The 26,783-nt window shown below is 31.2% G+C and overlaps 2 protein-coding genes and 1 long non-coding RNA gene across 3 annotated transcripts in view; all 3 read left to right on the plus strand.

The window, feature by feature from the left end:
* Nucleotides 1–2,533: 2,533 nt before the first annotated feature.
* LOC106694192 (uncharacterized) lies at nt 2,534–5,229 on the plus strand. Its single transcript, XR_001345394.2, has 3 exons — nt 2,534–2,655; nt 4,303–4,479; nt 5,040–5,229. It is a non-coding gene; the product is annotated as an uncharacterized LOC106694192 (long non-coding RNA).
* Nucleotides 5,230–11,921: 6,692 nt separating this feature from the next.
* On the plus strand, nt 11,922–19,837 carry LOC103576535 (uncharacterized). The gene is made up of 19 exons (XM_008556789.2): nt 11,922–12,226; nt 12,295–12,459; nt 12,565–12,875; nt 12,948–13,155; nt 13,234–13,596; nt 13,657–13,839; nt 13,911–14,066; nt 14,132–14,278; nt 14,351–14,469; nt 15,323–15,530; nt 15,599–15,663; nt 15,855–16,068; nt 16,128–16,246; nt 16,320–16,533; nt 16,706–17,017; nt 17,103–17,423; nt 18,653–19,194; nt 19,275–19,549; nt 19,606–19,837. Exons 1-19 carry the CDS (start codon nt 11,992–11,994, stop codon nt 19,811–19,813), a joined length of 4,365 nt encoding a protein of 1,454 aa, XP_008555011.1. The 5' UTR covers nt 11,922–11,991; the 3' UTR covers nt 19,814–19,837.
* Nucleotides 19,838–21,288: 1,451 nt separating this feature from the next.
* Nucleotides 21,289–26,783, plus strand: part of LOC103576361 (receptor-type tyrosine-protein phosphatase delta) — a 30,753-nt gene continuing 25,258 nt past the window's right edge. The window contains exons 1-9 of the mRNA XM_014444730.2: nt 21,289–21,555; nt 21,623–21,784; nt 21,846–22,156; nt 22,217–22,415; nt 22,489–22,842; nt 22,918–23,061; nt 23,139–23,291; nt 26,329–26,475; nt 26,570–26,688. Coding sequence (XP_014300216.1) covers nt 21,324–21,555; nt 21,623–21,784; nt 21,846–22,156; nt 22,217–22,415; nt 22,489–22,842; nt 22,918–23,061; nt 23,139–23,291; nt 26,329–26,475; nt 26,570–26,688 — 1,821 coding nt within the window. The 5' untranslated portion in view covers nt 21,289–21,323. The remainder of the gene's footprint in view (nt 21,556–21,622; nt 21,785–21,845; nt 22,157–22,216; nt 22,416–22,488; nt 22,843–22,917; nt 23,062–23,138; nt 23,292–26,328; nt 26,476–26,569; nt 26,689–26,783) is intronic.

The following is a 26,783-nucleotide window of genomic DNA, read 5'->3' on the forward strand; positions in this document are numbered from 1 at the left end:
GACTTAACTCACGCTATGAGAGAAACTCTCATAGTTAATATATAAATAATTTTTTTTTCTTATTTTTCGAGTTAAAAATATTTAGTTTTTTTTTTTTTTGTATCATTTAGAGCATTAAATTTTAGTGAGGTTAAAAAAATTTCAGGGGATCATTCCATTTAAATTTAGAAAAAAAAAAGTTTTATAAAAAGTGTGAGAGAATCTCTCTACACGATGGTTCCGAAGGGTTAATTCAACGTTCTTAATAAATTATATTGAACGAACAGATTTGGTGGTCTATTTTATCCCTTGTTATATAAGAAATTACGATAAGGTTGTTGTTATCCACCCGAATTTATCGGCGTATACAAAATTCCGAAAGGCCCACTTTGCTCCCATATTTTTTGAAGTTTTGGAAATTTTAAGGAGCCCACTTTGCTCCCAGGGGCCCATTTACCCCCTCCTCCCCTATCTTTAGATCTCTAATTCTTTCCTAATAATGTATGGGAATACAGTGAGCATTTTTGTAAGAATATCGATATGTACTCAAACATATGAAGTTTATACTTGAATAAAATCGTCAATGGAGCCGATTAGTAAATCAGTAATTCCTTCAATAACGAATTATCATTATAATAATTTTTTTTTCTATTTTGTAGTATTATTATTATAACTAAATCATAATTTTAATTGTGCATTATTATTAATTTTTTTCTTATTGCGCAGTATTATCTGCCTTCTTATTAAATGAGATATAAGATTAAATTAGATATTAGAAACGTTTTGAATTTCGTGACAACTTTTTGCCTCACTATACAATTACGGGTCCACACACACTTCAGGCAAAAATTGATTCACTGATTATTTGCACTGTATTGTTTTTATATCACATTTTTACATTGTTGTTGATAGATTTTGTGACGATAGCTTAGTGTATGCTTACATCACCAATGGACTGGAATTTTTACTCTAATTAAAATATGTTACTCGAGGTAATATAAATCTGATCGCCATTATATGACTAAGAGATATAGATAGATAGATATATTATTTATTTGGCCATGAGATCATAATCCCTTGTGGCCATACATAAAAAAAAATACATTTTTACATTGGTTTATTACATAATATTATTATTAATACAAATATAAAATATGAATTTACGGTAGATCTATTTTTTAATTAATCGATTCTTGACTGCGAAAATAGTTAAATGTAGCGTTACGAAACTCATTAAAAGTTTCAAGATTTGTAAGATTTGGTGGTAATGTATTCCAAATACGTATTGCTGATACGATAAATGATTTATCATAAAAAGCAAGATGCCTAGTTGGAAATCTTAGATAATCTTGTCTTACATCTCCTTCACGCAACATAGGTTGCAGGAAAATTAGTTCATTGCGGAATAATTGACATTGATATACCGTAACTTTCCGTAGTTATAACATTTTACACGAAAGTATGATATTACCAATCGCTATAATTGCTATTGCTCAATCGTTTAGCACACAGGTAATATATTTAAATAAATGTCAATTGTACATTAGGGTGGTTGTTAAAAATTATATTTTTTCAGACTCCCCATAAAAAGCTTTTCTTTAGTGAAAAAATAAGTGGGGAATTAGGTATTTTCTTTTTAAGTAAAAAGAACACGTGTCTCAGGATAATCAAAGTTTATTGTTTGATACAATCGCATTTTTTTTAAATATCTCATAAAATATGCAGATTAAAGGAAAAAATCATAAGGACCATTTTGTAGAAAATTGAATTTTTGACAAAAATGGTCATATTAATTTTTTTCATAAAATGTGTATTTAGGATGATATTTTAAAAAACCTCTGTTTAGATCTTATGAATTGAACGTTTTAAGGATTGTAAATGTTGAAAACAACATTTTTTTAAGTAGGGGAGAGTGGGGCAAAGTCGGCCCCATGAGGCAGAGTGGGCCTCTTAAAATTTTAAAAACTTAAAAAAATATGGGGGCACACTGGGCCCCTCAAAATTTTCTATACGTCAATAAATTCGGACGGATAATAAGCTTATTGAAATTTCTTATATAATGAAGGATAAAATAGACCACCAAAACGGTTCATTATGTAACAGGGTAATTTTAATGAATATAAAATAATAAATAAATTTGAATTTGAATTTCGTTCCCGCCAATGACCGGCCGATGACCTCGTAAGTTACGAGTAGTATTGCGACTAGTCACCGGGTGCCGCATGGATCACTAAGGCCCGTCCGTTCGTCATTTCTTTAGTCTAAGAAAGTGGGAATAGGTTTCCGGAATAGTGAACGGGAGTGAAATGATATAATGGACTGCGGAACGAAAAATAGTTAGAGAGAGAGTTGTCAAGACGACGAGAACACCAGGCGGAAAACCATCATCCAGGTAAATATATATGTCCGTCCACGTTTCACGTGGAATGAGGCGATTTATTAATTTGCATTTTACTGTTCAATAAATTATTAGCCCTTTAGGCCGATAATTACAATAAGCAATAATTTAATAAAATACTAATACGTACTGTTCATTGACAGGTTATAAATTGGAAAAATTTAATTTGGTAGACGAGAGAGAAGGCGGAAGAATAATTCGAGAGGCAACCCAGCCATCACGAGAAGAAATAAGACAACAGCAACAAAACCTTCCTCAGCGTGTCGGAATTTCTCAAGGTAAAATTTATAATTGATTAAGGCCTCTAATTTAATTATTAGAGGGCCGAATTAATTATAAATAAATTACATAACATCTTTCTGCTGGTTACATAAATTAGATTGGTAACTCAAGGCCCGTCGGCTAGTGTAACCACGTGTCTCGAAATTTCCGTAAAATCTTTGTCGTGTGCTCGTCGTTATGTCGTAACTCTAAATTTATTTCATTCGAGGCCTCTCGGCTGGAATAAAATAAATTTTTCCGTATAAATTATTCGATAAATAAATTCAATTAAATTCAATAACTTAATAAAAGTATTCAGGCCTGTCGGCCGCTCTAGACAATAATTGTCCGCGTGTAAGATCGTAAATTAAGGCCTTGCGACGCCAATTCACCGGCCGAATGTTCTAGTTAATTTTAGACGTAATTCTAGTCGTAAAATTAGTCATAAAATATTTATAAAATGACGTTAAAATAATTCTAATAAAAATTATAAAATCAAAAGTAAGACGCTAGAAAATTACGATAAAATTGTCTCGAGTAAAGTTAAGGACGGATTAATTTGTCAGTAAATTAAGTTGAGTGTTAAAATACATAATGAAAATAATTTTTAGTAAATTGAGGAAATAAAATATATAAATTTTGGAATTGGATATTGAAGGGAAATTTGTCAGTGAAAATTAATTAATTAATAAGAAAATTAAAACCAGAATTAATTAATTAATTAAAATAATTGAATTAAATAAGACAGTGAAAATTAATAAATGAATTAAATAAATCGTTGAAAAGAAATAAGAATTAAATAATTGTGAAAATTTTATACTAGAAATTTTATTAGTGAAATTTTTGTATTGAAAAGTCAAGTTTAATAATTGAGTAAAAGAAAGTGATGTCACAAAGTTAAATAAAGTAAAGTAGAGTCAGTAAATTTTAAGTAAAGAAAAACTGTGTCTGTGATTTAGGTCCGTTGGACATGTTAAGTTTATTTTAAATAATTATACATCCAGGGGATGGTTTTTAAACTAATGTTAAGGCTTACCGTCCAGGGGACGAGGTATTAAATAATAAGGTTTACCGTCCAGGGGACGAGGATATTAAGTGAGTGTGTGGGTGTGGAAATCCGTCCAGGGGACGAGGAAAATTTAGTTTGTCATAAGAAATCCGTCCAGGGGACGAAAAAAATTAGTTTGCCATAAGTAACCGTCCAGGGGACGAGGAAATTTAGTTTGTCATAAGAAAATTAGTTTGTCATAAGTATATTAGTTTGCCATAAGAAATAAATATTGTCACAGGTTAAGGAAATAAAGCAAGGTGCTTAAATTTATTAAAATTTGGATTAACATTATTTCAGCCTACTCTACGATTCCTCTTCTCACTCACAAAATATTACGAACGACCCTGAGTAACAAATTAATTTAAATTAATTAAAATAAAATCCTCCAACATCCGGTTCTGGAAGGCCGAGTCCATCTTCCAGTGGCGCCCTAATATTCGACTATAAAACTAGGTGCGACCAGACTTGGCAAGATTAGTCTCTCTGTCATAATTAAATATAATTTATCAAGAAAGTTAAAGATAGGCTTTTTATGGGGCGTCTAAGAAATTTTAATTTTTAACGACCACCTTATTGTGCATACTATTTACTCTTGTTTTTTTTTTTTTCGCAGTAGATATATTGTCGTTAATATAGTTCTTTAAGGAACCGTCAATCTAGTTCTCGAGGATGCCATGTGTCCGGTTTACGATGAGGAATATTTCTTAGAACCTGAAACTTATATGTAAATGATGAAAATGGATGGGTTGTAAACATGACGCTAATTAAACCCGTTTCGATAGAGACTCAAGTAATTATTATTTCTCATTTTTACAGTTGTTATTACTCATATTTTGCACACTTCAAGCGCGAAAGCGCTGAGAATGCTTTATGATTGATCTATTCTTGTTGACTCGTTCACTCACATTAAATTCTCTATACTTTTTTTGATTACACTGAAATGAATAAAATAGTATACTATCATAAAGACAATTTATTAAAGAATAATTTATTGAATTTAACATGAAGTCGATTGATTATTCTATCCATTAAATATTCAATATTTTGATCCCAGAGACACGAGTTGTCAATTGTCGTGTATTCGAATGATTTTTAAAATTTTCGAATAATTCGTAAAAGTTTAAACAATTCGCACATTCCTTCATTAAATCGAATTTTTTATAGGACAATAATGATAATCTTGAAAATATGATGATATTCTAATTTTTAACCCTTTTAAATTTTCTATATCCTGCAAGCTATTAATTCTAGATGCTAGACCGCAAAGCCCTCATTTCAAAATAATCAAATTTTCTATATTTATAAAGTTATAGCTCATAAACCAAAAAATAATGTATTCATAATTTTTAGGGATATTTCTCGTTGACAGGAGCATCAATGAATGAATATGTTGTGAATACTGGAATCGATGTACAAATGAGCTTATGTGACTTCATTGAGGAACCTATCATAATGGGCCGTGTTCTTCAAGGATTCGGATTGTCTGTAGACTATTGTCCACTTGACGTTGTACCGATAATCGACTATGAGATATAGAAGAATTTAGAGGTACCATAAAGATTCAACATTTTTTTTTATTTTTTTAAATGACGGTTTAATGATCGATACATCTTCACTGAGAGAAAAAATCGGTTTTCTGAACTAAGAAATCGTAGTTCACAGACGACTCAGCTAAACTAAATCAGTTTCAGTAACTAATACACCATATTAAAGTGCTCTACGACTACATAGTCATTCTTACTATTTTTAGTCACACATACTAAGATGAAGTTAACATAACTATAATTTATATTGTAGTAAATAATTTATTCTTAGTCTAATGAGCAATAAGATTATTGTGATGTTAATAATGTACACTTAGTTCTTCAGATCATTTATAATTTTAGGAATAAGTATTTGGGTCCCGATGTACACACTAGAAAATCGAACTTTCTGAGAATGTACTAATTTGTTTTATTGTAACTAAACATTTATAGTTACCATTTCCATGATTTAGTATTGCAAGAAACAAAATTATTTAGCGATCTGTACTGCAGATTTTGGTTTATTATTACTGAATTATTTTTTCTTTACTAACCAACATTTGTGTGATAATTTCAAAAATTTTTTTTTCTATTACATTAAATGTACTAGATGTTTTTTTATTATAACAAAAATTATTTTAGGAAACATTAATGTTTAACATTAATGTCTTAATGTAATTTAGTACATACTATATTACAATCAAAAATGATACTTGTCGAATAACAGAGAAGTACTCATATCAGAATCGTTCTCAAGCTTGGAATATAATACTTTTGAAATAAGTTTCTTACCAGAGACACTATACAAATGGTGGGCGCGATCTAGTGGCGAACACCAAACTACTCTCGCTGCTGTTGCCTTGTTCTGGTGACTATTATCTCTTAGTTCAAGCAACTTTTTTGTTTTGGTTGGAGCATAAAAAATTCTTGCGTTAAATAATAGTATTCATTCCAAGAAATTTTATATTCTTCAAACAAAAAATTGCAGACTGCTACAAAAACTCATACATCTTGCTTCAAAAAAATATCTAATATTAAGAAATAAAAAACTTTTGTAACAAGTCAAAATTCTTGGCTTTAAGCATAAGGATATGTTAACTTGAGAAAAAAGAATTTGAATTAAAAATAAAAATTTCGACATTATCATTTATTTAGGGCAAGAGAATTTTGATTTTCCGAATCGATTAAAAAAAATGTCTTGATTAAAATTATCCGTTTTTTCTGCGTATTTATAATTCTCAAAAACAGCTGATAATTTAAAAATATAAGTAGGATTAATATTAATAGCTGGAATTATTTTATAATATGAAAATCGTAAAACTGCTTCGATTCAAACATCTTGTCTGATTATTTTGCTAAAAAGGGTTTCCCTTTAACTCATAAGGTTATTTATTTGTACGTTATGAAAACTTATAAACACGGCTTTCAAATTTAAGTTTCCCTACATAGGAAAAACAGTTATATTAAGTCAAAAAAAAATATTCTTGATTTTAGATCATTTTTTTGATCAATGCGGAAAATCAAAATTTTCTTGCACTTATTTTTTTGCAGTAAAAAATTATCTTGAATTTATTATCTCCAGTCAACATATTCTTACGCTTAAATAGAAAATTTTTACTTGTTTAAAGAGTTTTAGTTTGTTAATATAGGAGACCTTTTTTGTAGCAAGATGTTAGTTTTTAGTAACAATAGTATTTTTTAGTTTGAAGAAAACAAATTTTCTTGGAATAACTACTATTTTTTTAACGTGAGAATTTTCTTCAACCAAAAAGAAAAAAAAAAAAAAAAAAAAATTGTTTAAGCTAAAAAAAAAATCTGGGCGTCGGTTGACCCTGCGGGCCAGCCCCAAAACTTCCCGCTGTTTTCGGCCTCAAAGAGCTCGAAAACATTAGTGTAGATATATTTTCGAGCTCTTCGAGCTCGAAAATGCTATCACATGCAATTGTTTTTTTACGATCTTTTCAAGCTCTAACAAGTTACCTGTTATGCTGAAGTTTGAAAATTTAAGAATCGAAAATCATCAATGAAGCGGTTTTTAAAATTTAGTTCCTGATTATGTTCAGTAAAATAAGTGTATTGAGGCAGAAATCAATGTCAGGGATCAAAATCAAGATTTTAATAAGTTTTGACTCATGTAAGAAACAATAAAATATGAAATATCCGATAAAAATATTAAAAACTACGTTTTATCGATTTTTTTGTTGATAATATGATTTAAACTAAAAACCAAGTTCGATGACATCATATGATCAAAAGAAACCATAAAAAAGATGAGTTGGTATGATATCAGGCACATTTTAGTACGTTATATTATGATTTATCCGGAAAAAATAACATAAAATGTTATTTTTTTAACTTTTCAACGCCGATATCTTTTGAACTAATCAATCGATTTTGATAGTCGACGTGGAAATCGGCGCGTTTTATTGAATTCTAGAGCTGATTAAAATTTGAAATCGATCGCGTCAGTCGTTTCGAAAATATTTGGAAAAAACCATTATCCACCATTTCTTTCTCCCGCGATATCTCTCGAACAAATTAACCGATTGAGATGTCTAAGGCGGCAATCGGCGCGTTTTATTGAATCCTAGAGCTGATTAAGTTTGAAGTCGATCGTATGAGTCGTTTCTGAGAAATCAATAAAAAACTAAAAAAAATTTTTTTTTTTTTTTTCGTAATTCGCAAATATTTTCGAGTCTATTCGATCAAATGATCTGAAATTTTCAGAAAAGTTGATGGCCAACAAGCTCTTCCGATTGCCACCTCAACCATCCAAATCGATTCATTAGTTAAAAAGTTACAAAGAGTTTACATACATACACACGCACACACACACACACACACACACACACACACACACACACACACACACACACACACACACACACACACACACAAACACACACAAACACACACACACACACACACACACACACACACACACACTCGGACATCATTCTGAAAATAGTCAGAATAGCTTCCTAGGACCTCAAAACGTCGACATCTGATGAAAACTCGATTTTCGAAAATCGGGGTGAAAACAACAACTTCCCGAAATTTTTGAAAATCGTCGATTTTCTTAGTGGGAAGTTAAAAATTTATTGGCCCTGATTAAACAAAACGATTTGTGACGATTAAAACTGTTTTAATCATTTTAAATCGTCAATTGATGATTAAAAGCGATTAAATTTTTCGAATGAAGATTAAAGACGATTCATGACGATTTCAAATTTTAATCGTCATTAATTGTTTTTAATCGTAAAATAATAAATCGTCTTTTGATGATCTGGGACGATTAAATCTGAAAATTCATGACGATTATGACGTTTAACGATGATTTAATTTTTAATCGTTTTTAATCGTCACAAATCGTTTTGTTTAATCAGGGGGGAGAAAAGATATATATTATCTTAATTGAATTTTACTTTAATAAATAATCCTGAATTGATTGGCAACAAAAAATTTTTACACGCCCTTTTGGTATAAAAAAAAATTTTGTTTTTTTTTTTTTTCACTTTTTTAATCGATCTTCACATTTTTAACGATTCGAAATTGATAAGCAAAAAAAGAAAAAGCTTTGGTATGCTTCTTTGGCTCAGCAGAACCAATAACGCGTATATTTTGCAAATTTTTTTTTACATTTGATAATTAGTCAGCAGAAATATTTTATAATTATTAAATTAACTAGAAATCGATTGTTTAGAGAACTATTATGAAATAGTACGGTTGATACTTTTGTCAGTAGTAAAAGGAACTAAATAAATGATATTATATGAGACGACAACTAAACTGTTAGTCGAGTTAACTATTAAGATTATTTCTACCAACTATCACATAGTCACTAAGCTAACATAGTTACTGTAACTAGTTCATGTTAATCGAGTCAATGATAAAGGCTATATTGTGTTCACTACTAAGCCTTGTTTTAAAAAATTGCAGTTTTGTAGTGACCATAATAAGGCAAAAATGGTTTCTTAAGTTTAGTCAATGGAACTATTTTTTCGTGCTGATTCATACTAGTACATAGTTCCAGTAACAATAAAAATTGGTTAAGCAGACTATATTTTTGTATCTGACGTTGCATAGTTCAGGTTACTAAACACTTTTCTCTCAGTGTTTCCGTAATGAGACTAATCCCTCGCGGTTTTGAGAATGCCGTAAAAATGCCGTATATTTTCGGCATTTATGCACATGCCGTAAATTTACCGTAATAATTTGGTTTTAATATGGTTATATTGGCCAGTTTTTTTCCTGTAGTTATGCCATATACTTTCTGTACTTATGCTGTAGAGTTACCAGATTACTACAGTAATATTACTATAAAAATGCTGAACTTTTACTGAAAAAATGCTGCGAAAAAACTATAACAATACCGAACTTTTACCAAAAAAATGCTGTAAAAAAACTGTAAAAATGCCTAACTTTTACCAATAAAATGCTGTATAAAAACTATTATACGATAATGTTACAATAATGAAATCGTTGTTTTTGTGATAATAATACTGTCAGTATCCTGCAATTTTGCCAGATTTACGCTGATGAAATAGAAAATTGTAAAAAATATGGTTTTATTTTTTGTTTGCTTCTGCATTTAACATCATCGAAAATGTGCAAAATGTAATATTTTTTATTTTATTTTATTGGTTCACACAATTCTCACTCGAACAAAAAAATGTAAATGAAAATAACTATCTGTGAAAATTGATGTTTTCAATTTTCTTAAGTTTGTTTGTATTCATCTGAATACAATTAGTAACATCTTTCAAGTAAGTGTTTTGGCATAATGGCTACCAGATCAGGCTTTGAATAATTATGTTTCGGGATCGAGTCGACGAGGAGACGGTTTTTTTTTTTTTTTTTTTTTTTTTTTTTTCATGACAGTTATTGCACATAACTTTATAAGGTTATATATAATTATATAAAATTAGATATAACTACATAAAATTTTATACAATTATATATAAATTTTTTTCTGGGTAGAACGGTTAGATGCTGCAAAAATGCCGAAAAGATACTATAAATATGCTGTATAATTACGGTTTTAATGCTGTGAAAATACCGTATTTTTTCTGATTTATTGCCGTAAACATTCTGAATTTATTTCGTAAATTTTTGGTAATAATGCGGCAAAAAAACTGGCCAAAATAACTCGAGTAATACCATACTTATGCAATATTTATACCGTACAATTCCGGTATTATTTCGGTATTTCCAAAACCGCGAGGGATGGTTTATTTTTTTGCACTTATAGTGTAGTGCTATAAGTCCGTTTAAAACCATCAGTGCTTAAAGTTATCTTAGTCCATTTAGTTTTATTAGTACAACACTAATAATTTCCAATTGTGTTGCATGCGATGTAATAATATATATAAATCTCATTGTTATCTAACGTTTTTATCTTGATTCTAAAACTTTTTAGGGTATTTATGGAACTGAAGGTTATATATTTCCAACGGATACATTACCAGATGAAGTCCCGCCTAATAAATACATGGTGGAATTTGGTTTATAGTACGAGGAGAAGCCATTAATAATATTTCAAAAATTCTAGAACTCCCAATAAAAGGTGGTTATTTTTTAGACCACCACTATTATGATAATTACTCATTTTTCGTAATTTGTTATTAGTTTTTGACATCCCGGGAAATAGTATATTACACACCTAGAGAAATAAAGTAAGAAATGTCTCAGATCACATGTGAAATGTAAATTGGCAAATTTACACCCGTGTATACGAACAAAGTTCGAAAATTTATTTCTCGAAAACGGTGTAGTGAAATGATTTGAAATTTTAAAAGTGATCCCTTTTTTTATAACTCTTTCAATAAAAAAAATTTTTGAATTTTGGTACTATTTCGAAAATCGATATCGAACCTCTTTAAAAAAAACCTTTTTAAAGCTGCGGCTAAATGTGAAATAACATAGTTTTTATACATGATAGACATGAATATATTTTTTTGTTTCCAATCATTGAATATCACTGAAAAATAAGAAAAGTCAGTGTTACGTCAGCTGAATCTTTACGGAAAAACACTTATGAATATTAATTATCATTAATTCCGTATTGATTTTTGTTACTAATATCTATGAATGCCATTGTTATATAATGTTTTAATCTTGATTCTAACACTTTTAGGGTGTTTATGAAACTGAACGTTATATATTTACATCAAATTCATTACCAGAGGATTACCTACCTAATAGATACATGGTGAATACAAGTATATTATACGAGAAATTATAATTAAGATGCCAAGTGTTTTTCGACCTTCAGTGAAACGTGAAGTCATTTTTGGACCGACAATTATGTTAATTACTTATTTATCGTTGTATAATCATGGATCTTAATAAAAGTAACTACTCTAATTGCATTTTTAAGCTTTATAAATTCTGGGGTTAGGTTCATCCGTAAGATATCCTCAACAAATTTGATGTTATATTTCGCGAATTCATCAATTTTTTTGAGCTTGAAGAGCTTAAAAAACAAAAACTTATTCAAGAGTTTTTTTGAGCTCGCAAAGCTCGAAGATTTTTTCACAATAATGTTTTCAAGCTATGAGTTAGTAAGTGATGTCAGAGTTATCCAAGCAAAGTTGATAATTGAATTATCTATGCATAATTAATAATATCCTTATTTATCATAATATTATCATCTGCAACAGGAAGACGTTGTTCAATTGCAACACTATCATTCAGTGTGAACGAGAGATTTTACTCGTTGGAGAATGTCAGAGTACATTTTAGATATTACTTTATAAAAATATTACTAAAATATCCAAATGAATAAAATACTGCTTTTAACAACTTTTTTCTTTTTATCTATTGAAATTATTTGTAGTGATCATTTGACAGTTTTTCGCGAAGAGTTACGTTATACTTACTATCGATATAATTTAAGAAAACCTCCGAGTCATCAAATTCTTTGTATTAATGATAATCCTCGAGATGCAGTTATTTGGAATAATCATTTAGAATGGAATTTTGAATCAGATACCAATAAAGAATCGTCATTTGGTAAGTATTGATAAAGATTTTAAAGTGTATTTGTCGATAGTTTAACACAATTACTATATTTTAAGTAGCAGAGTTATCGAATAACGGAGTAGCGAATGGTGGCAACGAACAATGTGGATTCAATATTGATTTTTCGGAATGTTTTTCTGCTTGGACTCAAAATGATTCGCATTGGAGTTCAATTTCTTCATTTGATGTACCAATGGGACCAGTTTATGATACACGCTGGGAACGTAAGTGCTCTTTTTTCCTCGAACTTCCTTTTGTGCTTCAGTGCGTAGATTTGATTTGGCTACATAAAAATATGAACTAAAAGAATGTATTTTATGGCTCTTTAGATTTCAAAGAATATTTCAAACTTGACCCAAGCCATGTAGGATATTCTCTAATTAAAACAACTGGAGAGGATAATTCTTCGTACTTTGTATTTCATAAAAACGATGCTTTGGTAGTTTCGATTCGGGGATCAGCGAATGCACAGTTTTTAATTTGCAAAAGTCGTGACATCTACAGAGATTTTTGCTATTGGCTCATTATTGGTGGTTGGCACAACACTATAACGGCAATAAGAAAATGCGAGAACGGAATACCACTAGGAGTTCCAAGTCCTGGATCTAATTGTAGTATATTAAGAGCATCTGTAGCTAAAGTGAATATATAATTTATAGACCTTGTTTGTATTTGATAGTTAATTTTGATAATTGAATTTGTTTTTTGGAAGCATTTTCCGCTTAGTGCCTTCGAATGGAAAACATTCATTATTACATGGGAAGCCGAATCACAAACTATCAAATTATTTGATCCAAATAAAATGATTTTATCATACACTGATTCGGATTACTCGTTATCGGCTAGTGAAAATCACATTTATCACGTTTTTTATGGTAACCCCGACAGAACCATTCCGATGTTATTTCGTTTTCACGAATGTAAGTATATTGAATCAAAAATTAAATACAATTTTTGAACCATTGATCATAAAATTATTTTTAATAAATTTTTTCAAGACAATTACATTCTGACGACTCAAATGGAGGCTAAATTAACCAGTCCTCCTCTAACTGCTGATCATTTTCATGAAATCTGTGTTGATATGTTAGTTGGTCTGTGCACAGATTGTGAATTAATTATAAATTTAATCGATGGAAACGCTACAAAACAGGTAACTAAAACTTTTACAACTTCGCCCGATTATCAACATTTGGAGCACGGGTTGCCAATGTGGAATTATGCTAGATTCAATGCCTCCAATGCTGATCGATATTCGCCTCCAATTACTTTAGAAATAATAACAAAATCAAAAAATGGAAGTGATTCTATTCAAGTCGGTCATTGGGCTTTATCGCATTTTGAGAAATGTTTACCACAAGGTAATTCAACGCATACTATTGAGTGTTATTTGAGGTAAATATACTTATTTATTACAATAGGCACGGTTAAAAGATTATCAATGACCAGCGTAAGCCGCAAACGTTATCGGGATCCAGTTTATAACAGAGATCCGTATTACTGGTGGCCAAATGTAACTTGCCAAAAATTTTCTTACAATCAACGAGAAGCAGGTGTTGTCAGCTCCATTTTAAGTGCTTTGGATTCACGCAATAATTTTACTGGTTAATTATTTATTTTTAATCGAAGTTTGAGAATAATGAATGTATGATTAATATTTTAAACAAATTGTTAGATAATGACTTTAATCTCTGCCCGGCATTGAAAATTGGACCATATTGCGCCACTTTTTGCAATCAATATTTTAGTGACAACTGTGAATTCGTATCGATGTGTAATCAACATGGTTGTTTTTGTACTCAAGGGCATACTGGTGACAGATGTGGAAATCGTAAATATAACATAGTCTATTTATATAAAGTAATGAGTAAATAATTGTCTGTTACTTTTGGCCAGCATGTGAACGCGGATGGTACGGTTTCGGATGCTTGAGAAGCTGCAGTAATTGTATGTTTAATAGCTGTGATTCGTATGATGGCAAATGTGAAGGTGAATGTATTCAAGTGCCAAATCGATTCTATATTCCCCCCTACTGCAACATCGGTAAATATAGTGACCATTTGTTTTTAAAAAATGGATTTACTGTTTCGATTAATTATAGTTTTCACTTTTCAGTTATTGAATCTCCGCTAGCTCCATTCATCAACAGTTTAAATGAAACTAGTGTTGAATTATTCGTCCCAGAAACAAATAAATACGATAATGTTTTCTTGCTCTATATTTTTGAAATAAAGGTATATTACTCACTAAAGATGTGCTACCCATATAACAATATCATAGCAATTTCGCCCAAGCCTGGTCACCAGTACACTAGTTGTCTATATACGTCTTTATATAACTATGGATTTCCTGCACAATCTGGTGCAAAATTTTGAATTGCAAGTCTTGTACAAGACTTAAAAAAAGCTTTGCATGTTTTATTACAAGATCCGCGCAGAAATATTGAAAATATCTTGCTCAAGGCGCATTGACAGAGTTAATCTTGCACCAGAAATTACTTACAGATATTAACGCATATCTTGCGACAGATCTGCTAAAGAAGTATCATACAAAACTATTTATCTCACTTCTATCTCTGCCACTTCTTCCCCTCTATTAGCATACGATACAGAATCCTGGCATAAAGTGTCAGATAGAAATGAGATATAAAAATAGTTTAATATGACACTTCTTGTGCAGATTTGGCGCAAGATTGCATTATTGTCTGCAAGTAATTTCTGTTACAGTACTCATTCAAGATACACACAGGTAACTTTACTCAGAAATCTGGATCAAGACATCTTCAATGTTCTTCTTTACAATATCACATAAAAGTCCTGCAACAGTCTTGCCGTAGAGTCTTGCATTAATATCTTGTGACAAATTGATAGCTATATAGACGGAGATACCTAGAAGTTTTTACAAAAATAACACAAGGCTACAAGACTGTCTAGGGTGCATTTTGAGCAAGTCCACGTAGTATCTATCAAACGATTGTGACCAGTGCCTTGATGCAACTTGTGACTGAAATTGTTACATGGGTATTTTATGATCGCCGAGTAGACATTTAATTCAATAGCACTTTTGGTTCAAATTCAAATGTTATAGTCATGGATGGGGGGAAGTCAAATTAAAATTTCAATAGAAAATGTTATTGATATCGATAACACAAAAACAAAAGTTTACAGTGAAGTTTTTTCAAACTTAACTGCAGGAACAGAATATTCTATGCAGACATTAGTAACTATACATTATGCGGAAACAAAATACAAACACATGGAAAGTGGATGGAAAAGTTTTACAACTTTATGTAACTGTAGGTATTCAAATAAGTAATTATAAAATTGCTCACTATAATTATATAATTTTCTCTTGAAAATTTAGGGGACAAAAATTTTGAAATTGAATTTTCAGAAAGAAGTATAGTAGTTAACAGGATACTGGAAGAGGTACATAAAAATTAATAAATATTAGTGAAATGCTTACAATTTTATTACAGCCGACTATCCGTTGTAAGCCTGGTCTAGGGAATGTAGGGCAAATTTTCCTTCGAATTTCGTCTCCCCTCTACCGAGCTTATGACGAATCGTCGACTATTTAATGAAATAAGTTATTCTAATTTTAATCATTTTTTAATTAGAAAATTTATCCGTGTCCTGATCAATGGTATTTAGTGAATCTTTCGATGATTTTTCCTAATTCAAATAAGTCTTTTCCAGTAGACACGAAAAATGTTGCACCGCGATTTCCAATGTTGTTTTCAAATTTAAAACCATCTACAAATTATAGCATTTGTATATACAGTAAAGATAAAAAATTTTATTTTCATCAGAATATTTCGACTTACGAAGCAGGTATTTTATCAAAATACATAAAGTACTATCTAGATAACAGCTTTAATTGTTTATTATAGAACCATCAGAAGTTGGATTTTTACGGGCAGAGTCCATAAGCTCACGGCAAGCAGTTATCAAATGGTATCCACCATTCGATAAGAACGGAGTTTTACGCGGTTACAACTTGACAATACGAGTAAATATGATAATTGTAATAAGTATAATTTGAAAGTATATGCTTAAATTAGTTTTATATGACACATTAATAGGTTTTACGCTATAAAAATTGTTGGTACAGACATATCGATACTCCGTTAAATTTGATGACTTCCAGGAGTTTTTATGCAAATCATACTGAAAGTTACAAAATAGAGTATGCAATGAGTGATTTAGTTCCATATGTTATGTACGAAGTTACAGTACGAGCATATAATTCGAAATTAGGTCTTGAGAGTAAAATAAACTTCACAACTGATGAATTAGGTAAATAATATCCCTGATCAAAAGAAACGATTCAAAACAATTTAAAACGATTCAAGTCTACTGCTGTATAAATTATATACTAGATACTCATAAATCATTGAGTGAATCGTTTTGCTTAATCAGGGATACAGATATATTTTTTTGTGCATCGTATAATTTAAATTATGATTAGAGATACCGACTGAAGTCTTCAGTAACCTAAAATTCGAAAAAAATATAATTTCGTGGCAAAAACCAGCAGACTGTACGACGGTCACAGGAGCTATTCTTAGCGCGAGATTATTTTTGATTGGTTTGAGTGAAAACGTCAAGAACTTCAGCTATCAAGTGGATACTACAAGTTCTTTTAAGATCGATTTAACAGATATAAAAGAAATTTACGGCGATGAACAATATCGTGTTCGAATTCATGTACTACACTATCCCAAGCGAATCCATAATGAAACGGCTTATACTGAGATATCTTTCAAGACGGATCCTCGTCGTAAGTAATATTGTATCAAATAGAGTGCGTTTTCGTGTTCCGATACACCATTGAAATTATTCATTAGATGATTTTAATTAAATAGCCCCACCAAGAGTTGAAAAGATAGAGATTGTTGAAATCAATCAACAAGAACAAACGATGTTGTTACGATGGCAGAAACCACTACCACCAACGAATGGTGAAATTTCTTATTACACTGTTAGATTTTCTGGGAAGAATATTGAAACTGCTGACATTGCTCATGTATATCCTAATGAAACATGTCGATTGTGGTATGATTCGTTATGTACAATTATTGAACAACCATTCGGAGCTAGAGAATATATAGAAGTAAGAGCTTACAATAAAGGTGTAAATGAAGGTGGAGATGTTAATACTGTTGAATATCAACATCATGAAGGAGGTAAAGTACAAACAGAGCTTATTTTATGTAATTCATGCTCGATGAATACATCGCTAACTGGCTAAAGTCAGCCTCATAAAATTTTATATTAAAATACGACCTTTCCGATTGGTCGAAAGTGTAAGTTAATATATATTAAAACACTGCTTCTTATATTGAACGTGAAATTTGAGCGAAGTGGGTAGAGTTCATCCCTACTCAATAATTCAAACTACAAACGAATCCATAACCTCTTATGACGTCACTTTGAATTGAACTACCTTATTAACATAACTAAAATGTTTCGTTTGCACATGCGCATTCAATTAATAGGCATACGCATGTGCGGATAAACGCAATGTGTATAAATCTTTTTTAGTGATAAATTATAATAATAGTTATTGGGGTAACTAATAGGGTAAGTTATTCATAATGTGTCAGCGCGATGTGGTTAGCACGAGTCGTAGGTGCGCAGACACGAGCAAAGCGAGTGCATACTGCGCATCGGAGACGAGTGCTAACACATCGCGGATGACGGATTATGATTTAACCTACATGTTGCGCCCATAATTTTATTCAACTCATGTATGCTATTTACGTTTTATTAACTGCCTAAAATGCGAAGTCTAAATAGTTGTTTAGTGACATGGTGAAAAAAAAACTTATAATATTAAGAATATGACAAAATTATAGGGATGTTGATCTCATCCAACGACAATTCAAATTCAATGTCAAAGTTTCAACTCCACGTTAAAAACATTCGGCATCACGATATTGGCTGCTCAATAAGTAATAACAGGGAGTTGTAATTACCCAATATTCAGGTATATAGTCCGAAAGATAGTTACGTTTATTTTTATTACGTCACGATGGCCGAGATAGTAGAAATCTTTATTGCGTTTTGACAAATAATTTTTCACCAGTGGGTAAACGGCTATTCAGGGATCGGATTTTAGGCATGATAAAACGTAGATAGCGCGCATGAGTTGAATAAAATAAATTATTGTTACAACTCCGGTTGTATGACGCTGACTTTAGACATTTAACAAAGTTTTTCTTCGTGCATTCATCACGTAAACTATTGTATACATTTAGTGACATTGAGTATTATACTCTCGTGTGTTGACACCACTTGCTTCGGTCTTGTCACCAATCCCACACTCTACTATAATACTAATTCCACAAGATGTATGAGATACTATTTAATTAACAATAAACATTGTTTTTTATTAATGATACATTATATTTAGCACCAAGTGCACCTGAGATTATATCTATTGAAGAGATAGATAAAGGAGTAATTGATTTACGGTGGAAACATCCATCAAAAACAGGAGGACCAATGAAAAGTTTTGTAATCATTGTCAAGATAGTTTCATCGCGACTAGAAAAGCTGAAGAATAATCTCAATAAAACCTTTCAAGAAATTAATTTTCCTATTCCCGAGTACAAAATTGACTACAGTACCCATCTGAATCTATTAACTTCTACAGAGTTCATAATATCAATTCACGGGGTGACAAAGTTACAATCTGGTTCAAAATCAGACATAAATATCAAAACGAGTAGTAAGTTTGCTTTTGAATTCGAACCACGTATTGTTGCCAATAACGAACTTTCCACAATCAACGTTGCCATTCCACCAATTACTAACAACACAGTCGACAGTGTACTATATGTAGTCGTCAAAGGGGCTTCAAGATGTAGTCAAGCGACAATTTTAGATCCCACTGTTAGTAATGATTTTGGACTCGATTATCAAGAACCAGCCTGGCTTGCAGCGTCGTTTCTGGTTAAATTTTAGTTTACACCACCATGTTTTCAAATAGATTCTATAATATCTTAATCAAACGTTTTTCATAACAATTTTAGGCTCAAAAAAAAGAAAATCGTATATTTACTGTTGGCGATGGTCAGATTTATAACAGTAATATAAATTGTCCACTTCATAAGGGTGTTTCGTACACTGTTATGCTTATAGTACGTGACAATGGAACAAATGCAAAGTCAATGTATACCATTATTTGGGAATCAGACATATTCAAATTCGAAGAAGCTATCAAGTATTTACATATAATTTGGATTATTCCGTTAACAATACTCTTAATTATCATCATCGGGGGAATCTGCTTCTTCATAAAGAAAAGGTAACGTTATACGCATTTTATTTTTTATAATCAATTTATAAAAATAATTATTTTAGAAAAGCAAAATATTTGGCAACCAAGTCCGAACCTTTTAGCGTGCATCTCAATACCAAGAAATTAAACGAATATGTCGTACAAAAAGACGTATTATCTTCTGAAATGATGGACCACCAAGAATTAATTTCTCTAAGCTCTGTCAATTCTATTGAGGAGATAAATCAATTATATGGATTTGAAGTACCAAATGAAAATATATTTAATTAGTCTGTAAAATTTATGTAAATTATATAGTAATCTAAGTACATAAATTGATTCAATAATTAATATTTTTTGCCATAAAAACTATATTGATTAATTACGTTTCTCAATTTTATTTTGATTATTACATTGCGAACCTGAAGTGTTTAACGGTAAGTGTGCTTACTTATAATTCAAAAAGTCCTCGCTAATGAAATTGAAAATTTTCAAGGAAAAGGGGAGTTATTGATTTTGAAATTCGAGTTTTGAATAGAACGCGATGCTGAGATCCTAGGAAGCTATTCTGACTGATTTCAAGATGATATTTGAGTATATGTATATTAGACTGTTTTAAATTACAGGACTATTTTTTTTTTTTTTTTTTTTTTTGATGAACATTGAAAAATCGAATGGGTATCTTAAAATATGATGACAGTGAAAATTTGAGCTCTTAATATTGATATTTAGAAGTACCTCTTGATAATTTTTGATTTTTCATTTAGTAACATGGTAAAAAGTACATAACTTCCGAAAAAATCAAGATACAAAAAATCTCTTATTAGACATTTTGTAGCAAATTTATTGATCTACAAAAAAAAGTTTTCTATGATTTTTGCATAAATTCAACCATTCACAAGATACCCGACGTCAAAGTTTGATGAAATTCAAAGAATTTGTTTTTGCTCGTTCTGAATTTTTTACCATGTCAACTAATAAGAATTCAGAAATTCTCAATAAAGTTTTTTGTTAAAAAGTGAACGTTCTTCAAAAAAGGTATCTTATCATTTTTCGATAAATTTAGTTTTTCAAAAGTTATTTGAGGTCAAAATTGGGTTCATATTAAATCTTAGTATTATTTAACTTTTTCGGTGCTAATGGAAATTGCAACGTATCAGTCCTATTTGAATTTTATCGCGACTCAATATTAGGCCTTAACACATAGAATTTTATATAACTCGCACAATATTAATACGCTCTTCGACTATCTGATCTTAACCATCCTAAATGCCTTCTTTGCGTTAAAATATGAAATATTTAGATCTTTGAACGCAAGTCCTTACTGATCAGCGCGGGCGCACTAGAGGCCACCATTATAGTACGTCACATAAATATTTTGTACTACTAGTCAATCAAACTTCATAATTGTTATAAAAAGACTGAATTAAATTTCAACTAAATCCGTTCTGTGGTAAAGCTTAATTTTTTTTTTTAGTATACAATACGTTTCAAGTTGTTTTAACAATAAAATTTGGTTTTATTATATTTTATAAGAAATCGCACTTATCGTTGGAAATTATTATTAATAATTTTTTTTTTTTTTAATTATTTATTTTTAACAAAAAAATATTTTTATTAATTTAGTCATAGCAAGTAGTATAGTCATTTATTTTTTCCTAGCTGTTCTGTGGATTTGCTTATCTGTAGTGATTCACACAATCTGCGGCAGGAAGACAAGTTCCTCGAAAGCGATATTATCGTATATTGAAAGCGAGATGCTGACAGTAGCTCACAATCAGAGTTCAGTACAATTACAAATATGACACAAATAAAATTTCTGCTATTTATTGTTTGTTTTAATTTCATTAAAAAAGTTGTTACCGAGGAACTAATGATTTATCGCGGAGAAGCCTCTCTCTCGTATAGTTATTATTATAAAGACCGCCCACTACTTTGCATCAGCGACAATCCAAAAGACGCAATTACTTGGAATACGCATTTTGAATGGAACTATCCTGAACAGGCTCTTAGAGAAAAGCAAAGTTTACAAGGTACAATAAATTTTACATTTCATGATCGTGATAGTTAAAATCTGAGGATAATTGTAAATTTTTTCAGCGTCAAAGTTGTCGAGTAATCCCAAATATTATCCGGGACAATGTTACCTCAACGTCGACTCTTCAGAATGTTTATCTGCATGGAAACAATACGATTCTAATTGGAGTCTAACATCTTCATTTATTAAGCCCATGGGCCCAGTTTTCGATAGTCGATGGGAACGTTAGTCTACTTCAATATTTTTAAAAATCACTTCTACAAATAATATTAATATATATTCCAGATTTTCCGGAGTATAAAACATTTGATCCGGTTAGTACAGAATTCCGTCCAATTCTAACATCAAGAAATGGTGCTTATTCTTCTTTATTGTTCGGTGAAACCGGTAGTTTAACAGTTTCAATTCGTGGAGCGTCTAATGCCCATTTCGCACTTTGTGAGAGTGACCAATATAACAAAGATTTTTGTTACTGGCTCATAATCGGTGGTTGGAATAACAACAACACAGCAATTCGGAAATGTCCGTCCGGCATACCATCAGGCATTCCAGCTGAAAGATCTGAATGTCGGGTTATAAGAGCATCTTTCATTAATGTAAGTATCCGTTGTCATTAAATGCAATGTAATAAATAAATACATTGTTTCTAAACCTAGCACTTTCCATTGTCTAATCGAGAATGGAAAACTTTTGTGATTACTTGGGAAGCTTCAAGCCGAACTATTGCTTTATATGATCCAAATAAAAGAGTCCTATCCTACACCGACTATGAGTCTTCACGGACCAATAAAAAATATCATATTTTTTATCGTGGCCCTGATGAAAAGGTTCCACTACTATTTCGTTATCATGAATGTAATTACTTTTTAAGCTAGTGAACTTAAAGTAATTTATAATTAACTAATTAATATTTTGTTCTATTGCTAAGACACTTACACTCTGGTAAGCCAGCCAGAAGCCAAATTAGTTAGTCCAACATTGATTGATAATGTACAAGACTTCTGTGTTGACATGCTGATCGGGTTGTGTCGAGAGTGCGAGTTATTTATAAGCTTGCTGGATGGAAATGGCGATTATCATCTAAGAAAAAGATTTTCTGGTTCAATTTATAATCGTGTTGATCATGACTTAGCAATGTGGCAATACGGTCAATTTAACGTTTCAAATATCCGTCAATATAAAGCTCCTCTAAGATTAGAAATATCAACAAATTTGAAAACTAGTTCGGATGAAAAAAACAATCATTGGGCGATCAGTAATCTTCAAGAATGCTTACCAAAAAGTAATTTAAATTTTAAATTTAATTATATGTCTTTACCAATTGTTCATTTTAATTGACATTCTATCCATAAATTAGAAACAGTTAAGACATTAATGATGACAGCAAACCAAGACTATGACGGCACTTACTTTTGGCCAGAAGTAACATGTCAAAGATTGTCTTACAATTCACAACATTCGAAAACAATCAGTGCAATTCAACAAGTTTCTGCTGCACCAAGTTTGAAAATTTATCTTATAGTGTAATCTGTAGTAAATGCCGTAATACGAAATATTTTAATTTGAATTAATTTATAGGAAATACAACTCTGTGTCCTGCGTACTATATCGGACCATATTGTGAAACTGACTGTCATAAAATTTTCAAAAATAACTGCGCTTATGTAACTGTATGCAACGAAAATGGATGCTACTGTTCACAAGGATATACAAATTCTGACTGTATGAATGGTAAGTAAGGATTTTATATTATTTTAGGCACCCTAGCGAATTTGATTAAACTGATAATTTAAGTTTTTTTTGGGTACGTTTTCGGTACAGTAGAATTATACCCAATCATCATGTTTTGGAATGTTTTTGAATCTTGCTCACTTAATTGATACTAAATATCGATTCCAAGCTCAATTTATACTCAAATTATACTGAAAGAGGAAAAGGAGTATGCAGTTGTGAAATGAAGGCAAAAGTGTAAAAGGCCAAAAAGAAAATGCTCTGTAACAATTAATAAAAAAAAAATACTAAAATCTGAGAGGCTGAGGACAGTATTTTTCTGTATAAGTCTTCATCTGTGGAAAAGAAAAAAATGTTTCTTTAAAGTTTGAAGTAAATAAATTTAATGAATACATAATAGTACTTTAGGTAACTAGTGCCATCGAGTATAATACTCGAGTTCGGAGTTTGGGAACTATTTCTATACAATTATGGGAGCTATTCCCATATATTATGGAAACCCATATATTCGTAAAGTAGTATGGGTACGATTCCTATACCATTCTAGGAATGGTTCCCAAAATGGTATGGAAACGATTTCCATATATTATGGGAACCATCCCTATAGTAGAATGGATACAATCCCTATATCATTATGGGAATGGTTCCCATAATGGTATGGGAACTATTCCTATACTATTATAGGAGTTATTCCCATGTATTATGGAAAAAATTCTTATACCACTTTGGGAATGGTTCCCATAGTAGTATGGAAACTATTCCTATACTATTATGGATGCTATTCCCATATATTATGGGAGCCGTTCATGCAGTAGTATGGGCACAATTCCTATACCATTCTGGGAATAGTTCTCATAATGGTATGGGAACTATTTCTCTACTATTATGGAAACCATCCCCGCAGTAGTATGGATACAATCCCTATACCATTATGGGAATGGTTCCAATTATGGTATGGGAACTATTCTCATAGTGCATAGGAAAATTTCCCACAATTTTCTTTTCGTGTTATAGTGTGATGGCAGACCAGTTGGGGCGGACCCGTTTCGTTTTTTTTGTTTTATTCTTACAACTATTGATTCCTTATATCTACTACAATACTAGCTACTATTTATCTAAATTACTACTATTCTTATACTATGACTACTTGTTAACTACTAAACCTAAAACTAGGGTACTTATTCTAATAACTATGACTACTTAATGCTACTTGTAACGATTAACGAAACCTAAAACTATGGTACTTATTATAACTACTATTTTGTACTTAAAACCTATTTATCTAATACTAACTACTACTTGTTTATTGTAATCTACTTAAATATTGGTATTATAACTATTATTTACTATTATTTCTATTAATATACTTAAACTATTGCTATAACTATAGTGGATTTATGGCTGTGTCATATTATTACTAAGATTTTGTGTGATATTACATTGGTACGAGTGTATAGAATGATAATATGAATACGCGCCGAGTAAAAATATTCTAAGTCCCGAGCCAGTAAATTTAAAGGAGAAGGAAAAAAAATGTGAAAAATAATTCCATATGAATCTTTTAAAAGATTCAAGAGATTTGAAGGAATATAAAATAAGACAAAATATGAAAAATAATGTGAGAGAGTTTAATTTAACTTAGTATTTTAATCGCGTATTCTTTCATTCTCTCTCCGTTCGCTCGCGAGTGCGTAAGCCGTAGGCTAACTTCTCCGTATTGGATGTTTTCTCAAAGTCTTAAACACATTCTTTTTCCTTTCAAACCATTTTTATATTTCGTTAAATTATATTTCTTCAATTCTCACTGATATTAAAACACAAAACTTAGAAGAAATTCAATCTCTTGAATAATATTTCATCGTTTTTCTGCTTCCTTTGATTTTTGACGGTTGGACTTAGAATATTTTCTCGATCACTACGCTTCAGAAAGCAACGCTAGAGGGCGATGGAATTTATCCTTTTCCGTATGTGTGACGGATGGCTCAAGTAATAAAAACGCTCGTTAAAGCCCGTATTGGGCAACTTAGTCTCCCGAGACGTTTTCTGGAGGAAGACCATTCCCTGGACAACATCTGGAACTTCGACTACCCCGAGTCCGACCGGACCAAGGTAAGCGAAATTTTGATTCTCGGGGAGATTTAAGGGTCCCCACTCTGAGGCCTTCTGCCAAGGGGTGGTAGGTAGAACTAGCCGTGTAGGTGGGGGTTTGACGGAGACCATCCGCTTACCCTCAGGGAAGGGGAACTCGTGCAGGGCCGACGGGGAAGTCGACCAGACACCCCTGAAGCATCCGGGAGAGGGGTAGACCCGCGTTACTAGTCCGCGTAAATTGTGTGTGTGTGGGAATTGACCGCGTAACCGTGTGTACGTATTTACAGAACCGTGATAAACCGTGATTTGAAATAGTCTTAAATAATTAAAAACCGTGATCATTTATTGTAAAGGTAGTAGAACAAGGGCTCGAAGCCTATGTAAAGGTTTGATTTGAATAAACTTTAAAGTATTACATTTAATATTGTCTATCTTTTGAAAACCCCCTTTGTTTTCAACCCTGGACTCCGGCGAGCTAAACCGAGCCAAAGGGGTAGTTTTGTATATCTTCTAATTTTGCTTTCTGGGATATTTTATTGGCTAATCATTAAATTTCCTTGCATTCAGATATTATTTGTCTATTTACTGTTTTGTCTTTTCTGGTTCTGATTTGGTTCATTTCCGACTTATCAATTAATAACTTTTAATTGGCAGCTGAAATCAACCCCAGTTTTACCCGTTACAATAGACTCAAATACATTGAATTGGTTGATATCTGAGAAATTAATTTTTTCTGAGTATAATTTCGGTATCAATGGTTCGATATCCCGCCCAAATTATTAGTATAGTTGAGTAAAATTGAGTACAGTTGTAGAATTATACCGAACACATACTGAAATCACACTCAAACACTAGATATGTTTTAGATCATTTTTCAAAATAACCGAATTCGCTAGAGAATAGAAAATATTCAAATATGCAATTTATGTATGTATAATTTGATTAGGATGCTATGTTGGATCATATGGTTATGGATGCTCGAAACTTTGCAATAACTGTTTTAATAATTATTGCCATTCTTACACGGGCACATGTATCTCTGGATGTAAAGATATAATAGATCACTTTTATGTTCCTCCATACTGTGAAATAGGTATACATTATTCAATCATTAATAAATAAATAGGAAATATAATGACATGATCAAAAATTTAGTTTACATCTGTTTGAAATATTTTTTTTTAAAGATATCGAACCTCCACAAGCACCTGAATTTGATCAGCTTAGTGAAACAAGCGTTCGAGTACATTTTGAAGAAATTGATAATTACAGAAAAGTCAATGCTACATTTGTTTTTGAGATGATGGTGAATATTTTTAATATTTTAAGCATTTTTGCATACTTTTCTACTCTTCATGTAATCTAAATGTACCCCCCCCCCGCCCCTTCTCTATAATGCAT

Source organism: Microplitis demolitor, chromosome 4 (genome assembly GCF_026212275.2).
Source record: "Microplitis demolitor isolate Queensland-Clemson2020A chromosome 4, iyMicDemo2.1a, whole genome shotgun sequence".
NCBI lineage: Eukaryota > Metazoa > Arthropoda > Insecta > Hymenoptera > Braconidae > Microplitis > Microplitis demolitor.

What these genes read in the sequence shown, in the direction of transcription:
- LOC103576535 (XM_008556789.2), top strand. Translation starts at nt 11,992, where the DNA reads ATGAATAAAATACTGCTTTTAACAACTTTTTTCTTTTTATCTATTGAA. An exon ending in TCCCCCCTACTGCAACATCG is followed by an intron (nt 14,279 to 14,350) that starts GTAAATATAGTG and finishes TTCACTTTTCAG; the next exon opens with TTATTGAATCTCCGCTAGCT. An exon ending in TTTTACAACTTTATGTAACT is followed by an intron (nt 15,531 to 15,598) that starts GTAGGTATTCAA and finishes TTGAAAATTTAG; the next exon opens with GGGACAAAAATTTTGAAATT.